Source organism: Sardina pilchardus, chromosome 15 (assembly GCF_963854185.1).
Source record: "Sardina pilchardus chromosome 15, fSarPil1.1, whole genome shotgun sequence".
NCBI classification, from domain to species: domain Eukaryota; kingdom Metazoa; phylum Chordata; class Actinopteri; order Clupeiformes; family Clupeidae; genus Sardina; species Sardina pilchardus.
In genome coordinates, this window is record NC_085008.1 from 555,080 (window position 1) to 566,868 (window position 11,789).

Here is an 11,789-nt window from a genome sequence, read left to right on the forward strand (position 1 = left end):
CTTAATAATGTAGTACTAGATCACTTAATAATGCAGCACTAGATCACTTCACGCAGTACTGGATCACGTCATATAGTACTAGATCACTTAATAATGCAATAGTACTAGATCACTTAATAATGCAGTACTAGATCACTTCATATAGTACTAGATCGATTAATAATGCAGTACTGGATCACTTCATATAGTACTAGATCACTTAATAATGCAGTACTGGATCACTTAATAATGCAATACTAGATCACTTCATATAGTTCTAGATCACTTAATAATGCAATAGTACTATATCACTTAATGCAGAACTGGATCACTTCACACAGTACTCGATCACTTCATATGGTACTAGATCACTTAATAATGCAGTACTTGGCCCCAGCCGTGGCGCAACTGGCTGGGGCACCTGCAGCGCACGCCGGCGACCCGGGTTCGATTCCCGCCCCGTGGTCCTTTCCGGATCCCACCCCAATTCTCTCACCCATTCGCTTCCTGTCTCTCTCTACTGTCCTATCAAAATTAAAGGCACAAAAGCCCAAAAAAATCAACTTAAAAAAAAAAAAAATGCAGTACTTGATCACTTCTTATTGCAATAGTACTAAATCACTTACTAGTGCAGTACTAGATCACTTATTAATGCAGTACTGGATCACGTCATATAGTACTAGATCACTTAATTCAATAGTACTGTCACTCAATAATGCAGTACTGGATCACTTCATACAGTACTAGATCGCTTAGTAATGCAGTACTAGATCACTTAATGCAGTACCGGATCACTTTATATGGTACTAGATCACTTCACATAGTACTAGATCACTCAATAATGCAGTACTGGATCACTTCATACAGTACTAGATCGCTTAATAATGCAGTACTAGATCACTTAATGCGGTACCGGATCACTTTATATGGTACTAGATCACTTCACATAGTACTAGATCACTTAATAATGCAGTAATGGATTACATCATATAGTACTATATGAGCTTAATTGAACATTTATTTTCCATTACAAAAAGTCACTGAAAAAAATTAAATAAAATAGAAAATGTAAGAAATTACTTCATTACAGTAGGTTTCTGTACAAGTAGCATTTTGAGGGCGTTATTCAATAAATAAAAACTATCAATTTGAAATAAAACAAAACCAACACAATACAAACCAAACAAGAAAATGTTTCATCAAAACAAAATGTTTAATGTTTGTAATGGAAGCAACACATTTGGGGGAAAAAAAGACACAAAAACAATGTTTTTTTCACTGAATGACAGCATTCACACTTTCATCATTCCGTTCGCAATCCAGGAGCTGAGTGAATGCCTCCCGTGTACCAAAAGAACATCGTGGCAAGACAAGTCTAAGTACTTTATTTCAATAACTTCAGAGAAGCATAGACACCCCCCAGTCTAAAACGTCAAATAATTCAGGTCATGCTTACATCTGAAGGCAAAAAAAACAAAAGAAAAAGAAAGGAAAATAAGGTTCATGTCCACTGTTCAGAACGTCATCTTGTATTAAAATGACTTTTGGAAGGTGAAACAAAGAAAACAAAAAAGAAAAAAAAGGGGATTCTTATACCTTTGGTCCATCGTATACAACTGTCCATTTTGTTCAAATTTCTGGACCGCACCCCCCACCCAAATCCCATCACATCCCCGAGTCAGTCGTAAGCAACACCTGCTTCGATTACCCACGGAGTGTCCCAACTTTGACCTTTGACAGGCCTGAAGGTCGAGAGGCCTGCTCTAATCTAAAGGCTTCCTAACATTCACTTGTATTATTCCACTTGTGGCCAGCGGGGGCGCTGCTCAGCACTGCGCCGGTCAGCCTCCTCATTCCCTTTCCACACATATGGCACATTCTGCAAAACCACCACAACTCATACGTCTGCATGAGCAAGAGAAAACAAATTGGTCTATCTTGCGAATCTTGGAGAAGAAAAAAGGAACAAAAAAAAAAAAAATTTTGCATTTAAATCCAAGATCCAATAAGACAATATCTACACCTACTCTCTAGGACAAAGATGCACATTACAGATGTAGAAATTCTATTTATACAGTTATTTAAAAAAGAAAAACGTTTCTTCAATCAGGCTTTACAAACGCACCTTCCTCCTCCTCCTCCTCCTCCTCCTCCACGCCGCGTACAAAAACAGTCTACTTGTGAGACTTGCTTGTTTTGAAAGACACTTGCAAGACTTTGTCCCCTAGGCGATAGCCATTGAGGCTTGCGATTGCCATGGCAGCCTCCTCATAGTTTGTCATGGTAACAAACCCGAAGCCTTTGCACTTGTTAGTGTTGAAGTCGCGGATGACCTTGACGTTGGTGACGGCGCCGAAGGGCCCGAACATCTGCCACAGGATGCCCTCGTCCGCGTCCTGGCCCAGATTGTAGATGAAGATGCACCAGCCCGACGCTGAGTTGCCCGGCACGTTCATCCCCGACACGCTGCCCATGTGGTCCACACTCATGGGGGAAAACCTGGAGCCAGACACACACACACACACACACACACACACACACACACACACACACACACACACACACACACACACACACACACACACACACACACACACACACACAGCACGTCTCAGAGCAGTTTTCATTTGTTCCCAGCGCCATATCTCTGCTAAACACTGATCTCAAATAGATCACTTCATTTGATGTTTATTTATAATCTACTTTAATTTATTTTGATGTTATTCTGCTTTCATCAGGTACAGCTTTGTATGTCTATGTGCACACTGCACTTTATGGTCCGTCCTGTTTTGTTATTTGTGTTGTCTTTAAGTGTATGTCTTGCTGCACAACCAATTGCCCTTTTGGGACTATAAAGATTGAAAGTTGAAAAGTACGGTGGACCGACACACAGACGACGTCTCAAAGCAGTACGGTGGACTGGAGTGTCCTATACATGCATGATTTGTTTAGCACAGTGTCCTATAAATGCATGATTTGTTTAGCACATCCATACGATGTTGGGTCCATTGGCACGAGTCCTGTGCAAAATTGTTAAGATCAAGCACGAAGCAAACCGAGCTCACAAACCCCAGCAGCACTTTGGAGTGTCTAGACACATTACACAAGGCTTCTTTAATTAGGTCATTCAGGACTGAAAATAACCTATTCAAATCAATGGGAATTAAAACAATTAAAGACCGTTGAAGACATTTGGTAGATGTTGGGCAATCAAAACAATTAAAGGCTGTTTAATACGTTAGGTAGATGTCAGGCGATTATTGGGGACGTTAGATAGATGTTGGGCGATTATTGGGGACGTTAGATAGATGTTGGGCGATTATCGAGGCTCAGATACCGTTTAAGACGTCATATAGATGTTAGTAGATGTAGATAGTAGATTATCGGGGATCAGATGCCATTTAGGACATTGGGTAGATGTTTATAGATGTTAGTAGATGTAGATGTTAGTAGTTGGTAGATTATCGGGGATCAGATGCCGTTTAGGACGTTGGGTAGATGTTTATAGATGTTAGTAGATGTAGATGTTAGTAGCTGGTAGATTATCGGGGATCAGATGCCGTTTAGGACGTTGGGTAGATGTTTATAGGACGTTGGGTAGATGTTTATAGATGTTAGTAGATGTAGATGTTAGTACTTGGTAGATTATCGGGGATCAGATGCCTTTTAGGACGTTGGGTAGATGTTTTATAGATGTTAGTAGTTGGTAGATTATCGGGGATCATTTAGGACGTTGGGTAGATGTTTATAGATGTTAGTAGATGTAGATGTTAATAGATGTAGATTATCGGGGATCAGATGCCGTTTAGGACGTTGGGCAGATGTTTATAGAACGTTGGGTAGATGTAAATGTTAGTAGTTGGTAGATTATCGGGGATCAGATGCCATTTAGGACGTTGGGTAGATGTTTATAGATGTTAGTAGATGTAGATGTTAGTAGTTATAGGTATAGGCTAGTTGGTAGATTATCGGGGATCAAATGCCGTTTAGGACGTTGGGTAGATGTTTACAGGACGTTGGGTAGATGTTTTATAGATGTTAGTAGATGTAGATGTTAGTAGTTGGTAGATTATCGGGGATCATTTAGGACGTTGGGTAGATGTTTATAGGACGTTGGGTAGATGTTTATAGATGTAGATGTTAGTAGATGTAGATGTTAGTAGTTGGTAGATTATCGGGGATCATTTAGGACGTTGGGTAGATGTTTATAGGACGTTGGGTAGATGTTTATAGATGTAGATGTTAGTAGATGTAGATGTTAGTAGTTGGTAGATTATCGGGGATCATTTAGGACGTTGGGTAGATGTTTATAGGACGTTGGGTAGATGTTTTATAGATGTTAGTAGATGTTAGTAGTTGGTTGATTATCGGGGAGAAACCCACCTGAAGCGCTGTGCCTGGTGGTGCACGGGCCCGTTGAAGCGTCGTGATTGGTTGTGGTAGAGCTGGGAGAGCAGCTGGGAGTTGCGGGCCTGGTTGGGGTTGGCGGCGAACTTGACCGTGATTGGCTCGGCGGCTCCGGGCGGCTTGGTGCCGTTGAGGTGCTTGATAGCGTCCTCTGCCTCCATGCGCTTATCGAACCTGATGAAGGCCACGCCCCTAGACAGACCTGATCGATGCGGACAAACAAAGCCGTCACACACGGACACAAGACTCTCTGGACGGGTTGTTGAGATCAAATAAAGTCATCGCAGTCATTTACAACTGACAACTACCACCAAGTTGTGTGGTGATAAAAGTATTGCGTAATTTAACAAACAACCCCGTCCTTGCTTTCGTCAATGTAAAGTATATTGAATGAATGAATGAATCAATGAATGAATGCGTGAATGAATGAATGAATGAATATATTGAATGTATATTGAATGAATGAATATATTGAATGTATATTGAATGAATGAATAAATGAATGAATGAATATATTGAATGTATATTGAATGAATGAATGAATGAATAAAAGGTAAAAAATCCCTGGTTAACTCACTACCTGTGGCCTGGTCCACCAGAACCCGTGAGTTGATGATGCGGCCGAAGCGCATGAACATGTCCTCCACGTCCTTCTGCGTCATGTTCTTGGGCAGCCCGCTGATGTACAGGTTCGCGTCCTTGATGGTCTCGGAGCTCGGCCGAGCGTACGACACCTGTCCGCCGGAACAGAGGTCAGAGGTCAGAATCACACGTGGCCTGCTGTGCCAAAACAAACCATATGCTAATCTCCATCATCTCCCAAAAAACAAATCTAAGATGGGAACTTTTAGCAAAAAAATATTGTTTTAAATTCTATGTCAGAGCACAGTCTGGCTGGATTCACCATAATGGCAAAATAAATGAGGGGGAAAAATGAAGTTGAAAATCAAACCCAAATAAACCTTCACATTTCAGGAAGTGTTTAAAAACAGAACTGTGAGCTATGCTAAAAAAAATTAAAATGAATGAAATAATAAAAGGACAAATTGAGAACAGTAATAATCCTGAAAGAAATAATAAAATAAAAATAATTTTAACGAGACTAACAAAGCAGGGCTTTGGTTCGGCACAATGTCATACTCAAGCAAAGCGGTTTCTCTTGTAAATCTTACTCAAGCAAAGCGGTTTCTCTTGTAAATCTTTTCATATGCGATGAAAGAAAATCCGTCAGGATTGTAAAACCATCAGAAAATAAATTAAAAAAGAGAAACTTCAGTATAATTCTGTACCGAAAAGAAAACCTTGCCATAAAAGGGTGAGCCAATTGGAAATATTTCTCATCATAAAAAAGGTCACAGAAAATTAAAACCAATGAAATAATAATTCAAAACGTAAAAATAATAAAAATTTCAAAATTATAAAAAAAAAATCCACAGTAGTCCATGATCTCCATCACATCGGAAGTTTTGAATCCTTACATGTTAAAAACAACATCACTGCACAGCTGTTGGCTGAATCCTTACATGTTAAAAAACATCACAGCACAGCTGTTGGCTGCCAATAGTTGTGTAGCACTACAAATGCATGAGTTCACATGAAAACAAGAACACCTGTAGTCACGTTACCTTGATAGTTTTAGACTGTAGTCTCAGCCCATTGAGTGTACTGATTGCCCTTTCTGCATCACTAGGGTTAACAAAGTTAACAAATCCGTACCCTAAACTGTGGCCTAGAGAAAAAAAAGGAAAACAACAAAATAAAATAACAAACGTTTGTGTCCACATTCTGCAGACGTTTTGTACACAAAACAAAGAATTACATGAACATCTGGAATAAAACAAAATACAGGAGCTGTAAAATAAAAAAACATTATTCGCAAAACAGATCAAAGAATTTACAATCTAGTCAAACTCCAACAACAGCAAGTAAAGACAGCTGGAAAAAAAATATTTTAAACAGTTTAAAAGACAATGAACACAAATGTCCATAAATGTTTTAAAAACAGTGCAAGATAAAACCATCAGCAAATCCACTGAGAGAAAGAACCACCACAGTAACTCAAAAGGCACCAAGATAAAAACAAAAGGCATTTTGAAGGACAGCAGAACGTCATGTGAAGAACAGAGAGGAAAGTAGAGAGGAAGTTAGAGGCGGTGACACACACACAGTCCCAGTAGTCCTCAGAGCCATGGCACAGAAATCAGGAAGGAAACCAATAAGGATCAAAAACACTCCCTCAAGTGGCTACACTTCATGCAAGAGCTAGGGAAGCTATTTGGAGTTTGCCATATACAGGACAGAATAAAGGCATCAAATCAAATACTTTAACTTGTTAGGTTTCCTGACTAATGCTTAAGATAAGAAAGTGTGTGTGTGTGTGGGGGGGGGGTTCTGAATCTAGATTAAGGCATTTGAAATTTCACCTCTAAAACAAATACAGAATACATTTCTCAAGACAGTATAGTGCAGAATTAAAAAAAAAAGAAAAAGAAAAGGGTGGCTTTTAGAGAAACTAATAAAAAGTAAAATAACCAAATTGCAAAAATGTTGAGGCTTAAAAGTAACTTAGATGTTGATACAGGCAGCAGGCAAAGACTGTTTTTAACTCACCGTGCTCTATCAAAGCTCAACACTAGAACGTGGAGCACCAGAGAAGCATTGATAAAAACGAGAGAACACTGAGGAGTTCACACGTGTACACTTGTTCAGAGTGCGCCGCAGGGATTATGGCAACGACCAACCACAACCAAAACGTAGATCAATAAATCAAGTGGAAATGCATATATGTACACACATCTTTACAGAACGCACCGTCTTCACAAACCAGGTGGGAAAGAAAAACGAGTGAGCACATCAAAGTCAAGAAAAAAGGGGAGAGGTGTGGGGTTGGGGTGGGGGAGAGGTGTGGGGTTGGGGGGGGGGGGGGGGGGGGGGTGCGGTGCGGTTCAGACCAGACCTCGCCTCCCCCCAAAAAGGGACACAACTGAGAAGAAGGTAAAATAAAAGGCTTTGGACTCACTCTGGTTTCTCTGATAAGGATTACCTGCCACTTTATCTCTAATGAGTTTGGCAGACTCCACCTCCCCGATGCTGCTGAACAGAGAACGCAGCTCGTCCTGAGTCATGTTCTGCGGCAGGTAGTTCACGATCAGGTTGGTCTTGGCGTCTTTGGGCTCCTCCCCCATATGGTCCTCATAGCCATTATCATACGCCTCCTGCTGGCACAACAACCAACGAATTTCACAGGTGTTCTGGGTGCTTAACCAACAGCTACAGAAGCACTAAGTCCCCTTTCACACATTTGGGTTATCTAAGCATCCAGAACACCTGTGAAACCAACAGTCCCCTTTCACACATCTGGGTTACCTAGGCACCCAGAACACCTGTGAAACCAACAGCAGGGATGTGATTGGCAAAGGACAAAAAAGCAGGAAAATATACACCCCCCCCCCGTGTAAAAAAAAAGTTTGTGAACTGCTGCTCTCGTGTACGGTAGTGTCGGCTACTGTGCACGTCATAAATGTAATTTACAAGGCAGGTCCGGGGGCATGCCCCCCCGGGAGAATTTTTTTGAAAAATAACGACATCTGATGACTTTTGAGAACTATTGATAAATATATTTCATACATTATAAAATATTACAATATAGTCTATAAGGCCTAAAGAAACTAATTTATAGAAAAGTAACCTAGGCCTACTCAAGACTAAACCAGATATGGCTGAAATATGTAGGCTATCATGATAATTTTGCCAACAATGATGTAGAACCATGTATTCTCTCAGTTCATACCATGTTTTGTTTTAACTTAAACCAACATAAAGTTATCATTTTGACTACATTATTTAGTATAGGCCTACTTGATAACATATAGCCCTTACAGTCCTCTAGTCCTGTACAATAGTGAACCATAGGCCTATTGACACTGATGCTGATTGAAGAGGTTGCTTGAAAGTTGTTGTATTTAAGTTCCAAAGAAAATCAAATTGCAGCACTCCCTCTCCTTCCAAAGTAGCCTAACATGTCCTAACTCTCCTCCTAAAATTAATTACAGGCACTGTTATACAGTAGGCTACATCACTAGTTGTCTAAGTGCACGTACTAACTAAATGGAGAGCTAGGATTAAAATTCAGACTGTGTCTTTAAATAGGCGACTTTTTTCTATCAGCACAATGCTACAGTAGGCCATTTCCACTAAAAATTCAGCTCAATATCTCAGCACTATCGTCATACGTTTGCAGATGGCTAGGCCTAATACCGAAATATGTTTTGAATGACATGGGGCGCACGGATGTGAACGGCTGGACACACGCGAAATGACAATTGTTAGCTAAACAATTTAGTAGACCTAAGGTAGACAGGCTTTGTGGTTAAAACGATGAAAACCAGTAGGCTAGTCTGTCACAGCTAGCTTCAAGCACAGTAGCCTAGACTAACACGAGCAGAAATTAAGTCAATATCAGCATCACGAGATTGCTGTCATTATCGGAAAATCCAGACACGTCAAACTGGACGCGAACGCGTGGCAAAGCCAAAAAACAACTTCATTAGGCTATGATATCTTTTTAAATAAATAATTTGATCTTTACCGTTTCGCTTCAGCTAAGAAACAAATAGTTCACCACACACATCGAACTTGCATCAAACATTCATCAGCACGTCTGCTTTCACTTTCAATGAAATCCACTAGGCCTACGGACAAGGCTTGCGGAGTGATGAATGAAATAAGCACCAAACCCGTCGTTATTGTCAGCGGCATATTGGTCTCCCCCGAGAAAATTTTGTAAATATTGTTATGTAAATGCATAAATTCTGCGCACTTTCAGCCTACAGCAATGGTCTGTGTTAGGCTACAGATACCACCCCCCCCTTAAAAAAAAAAAAAAAAACATCGATTTTGCATGATTCACGAGGGTCGCATTTTTACGCCTGAAAATCCGGATTTCCGGATAAATCCGGAAGAATCACATCCCTGAACAGTCCCCTTTCACACATCTGGGTTATCTAACCAACCAGAATGTGTGTGAAACCAACAACTGAACATCTGCATGCTGTCCAGAGAGTTCAAACTCAGAGCTGAAGACTACAGAAAAACCAAGTCTCCCTTTCACACATCGGGGTTATTTAAGCAATAGATATTGGTAACCTACAGTCAGCACTATTATAAGGGACTGGGTCTACCCTATAGTATAGATCCATGCTTGTAGGACAGTCAATTTACTCCTCATTGAGTGGCGTTTTAAACAAACTTACGGATTTCATGTGTGACTGAGAATCTCTGTCGTTTCCCTGACAGCTCTGCACTTCACACACCTACAAAAGAGAGTAACAATAACATTAACAATACAACATTAACAATACAACATTAACAATACGACATTAACAATACGACATTAACAATACGACATTAACAATACGATACTGGTAGAGACACTGGTTACCGTCTGACACAATAAAACATGAGCCAACTTATGTTTACTTACTTTTAGGTATCGGATGTGTCCCCTTCTGACGGCCATGTAGACACTTTACTGATTCCAAGTCTGCCAAAAGATGCATAGTGCCATCAGACATCTATAAGACGTTACATTTTCATCGTTAGAAGCTCCTGCAGCTAATCTCCAAATATCCGGACAAGCTACGCTTAAACTGAAAGAATAACCTAGTAACTGTACAACGTATGCAACCAACGGTGGTCCGCAACGTTAACTCTCCTCTGTACATATTCACCATATAGCTAACATATATATTAGTTAAGAAATAACTTACTTCTTACAGCTAACAAATTTGATTGTTCATAATACGCGAAACTTGATCCTATGACGAAACGATACCGCTCAAATGGCTGGTAGTTAGCTTCACGTTGCGTTGCCTCCAGCCAACCAACGTTATCATTGCTTAGCCTCTCAAAATGGTGCTAATCATATTGGTTGCCCAAACCAGTAGATGGTTTCATGTTAAGACAAACGATTTTATAATAAGAAACCGGCGGTAGAGCTAAAAGTCAATATATTAAACGGCGTAGCAGCTACAATAGTAACTTATTCAACGCCAGTTCATAATCTCGCCTAATTGGGTTCGTTTATCGTTAACTACACATTATCTTAGCTAAAAAGCTAACCTTAGCTAACATTAACCGGGCTACCAGGTCATGATTTTAACGATAATCTAATCGTTTTAGATTAAGTTTAAACTTAGTTTATAACGTTTAATTTCAAAATGAAACAATACCAAACATCAGTTGCTGATTATCAGGTCAAACCAAAAATGTTAACGTTGCAGTTGTGGCCACTATCGTCCAAAAGCAAACGAGGCCTAGTGGTAACTTAGCTGGGTACCATTAGCCAACAAAACACGCTAACGTTCGCCGGTGTGCTAATAGGCTACCTCATAGACAGACACTCAAACATGTATGCAACATTGTATAGTATGGGTGAAAGATGAACGTGAATTCATGTATGCAACGGGCCAAATACAGCGAATCCCAGAAACTCGATGGCGGCTGCACCCATTAGTAACTAGGCTAGCTAATAAAATGCTGTGAGCAAACCACGAATTTTGGTTGTCTTGGATAGACAACGTTACTGCGCTACTTAGCAGTTAAGTTAACATGGGCTAACATTAGCGTCCCAATGCAACACGATCACGACAACTAATTGCACATTCAGGTTAAACTCAAGAGTTTCTGGATATGGCATATTGTTGTGTTTTCGTTTCGTCGATGTAACACAGGATAACTAACTCAGAAACAACCATTTTGTGCGTGGCCTAGTATTAACGCTAGTAAAGCCGCCTTTGCGGCCTTTCTTTCGCCACATGGATCCCGCTTATCACGCATGCTTTAATGTTAGTCAAGCTAACGTACAACTACGTCGTAGTTAACACAGCAAGTCGATTCGATATTTTTCATGAAACCAAATACTTACATAACGAAGCGTATATGTTCCTCAGTCACCTGAAGGTGATAAGTTATAGCAATTTGATCTTGTGAAAGCTCTTGACTGTCGTATGGTCCTGCTCCTGCAAATGCGTCTCCCTGGAAGATAGCTACCTTTTAACACCAACCAGATGGCGCAGCGACACAGGCCGGTTTAAGCCCCGCCTCCAGTCCATCTCAAAAGCGCGCAGCTCCGGGGGGGGGGGGGGGGGGGTGCATAATACAATGTCTTATTGAATTGCAAATAGCAATGCCATTTGTGTTTTGCTATGATATACAAAAGACATAAACACAAACACTAAGCCTGCACAGAGCATTAATTAAGGAAGGGGAACAGAGGTGTCTTAAATCATTTCCAAACAGTCCTAAAGCTAGAGTGTAGCCTAAGGCATCTAAACAGTCCTAAAACTAGAGTGTAGCCTAGTATAAGGCATCTCATCGCCAGAGGAAGGAGAAGAGTCCTGATT

General features: G+C 40.5%; 1 protein-coding gene across 5 annotated transcripts; it reads right to left on the bottom strand.

Annotated features, from left to right (window-relative positions):
• Positions 1 to 1,173: 1,173 nt before the first annotated feature.
• On the bottom strand, positions 1,174 to 11,443 carry elavl1b (ELAV like RNA binding protein 1b). Of its 5 annotated transcripts, none has more exons than XM_062555594.1 (8): positions 11,312 to 11,443; positions 9,869 to 9,928; positions 9,639 to 9,698; positions 7,406 to 7,601; positions 6,012 to 6,115; positions 4,964 to 5,120; positions 4,363 to 4,588; positions 1,174 to 2,478 (listed from the first exon to the last, which is right to left on the bottom strand). In XM_062555594.1, exons 2-8 carry the CDS (start codon positions 9,902 to 9,904, stop codon positions 2,154 to 2,156), a joined length of 1,104 nt encoding a protein of 367 aa, XP_062411578.1. In that variant the 5' UTR covers positions 9,905 to 9,928; positions 11,312 to 11,443; the 3' UTR covers positions 1,174 to 2,153. The 5 variants fall into 5 exon arrangements, with proteins under 5 accessions (XP_062411578.1, XP_062411580.1, XP_062411579.1 ...); XM_062555596.1 differs by having other exon boundaries at positions 4,967 to 5,120; positions 7,430 to 7,604; XM_062555595.1 differs by having other exon boundaries at positions 7,430 to 7,604.
• Positions 11,444 to 11,789: the final 346 nt, after the last annotated feature.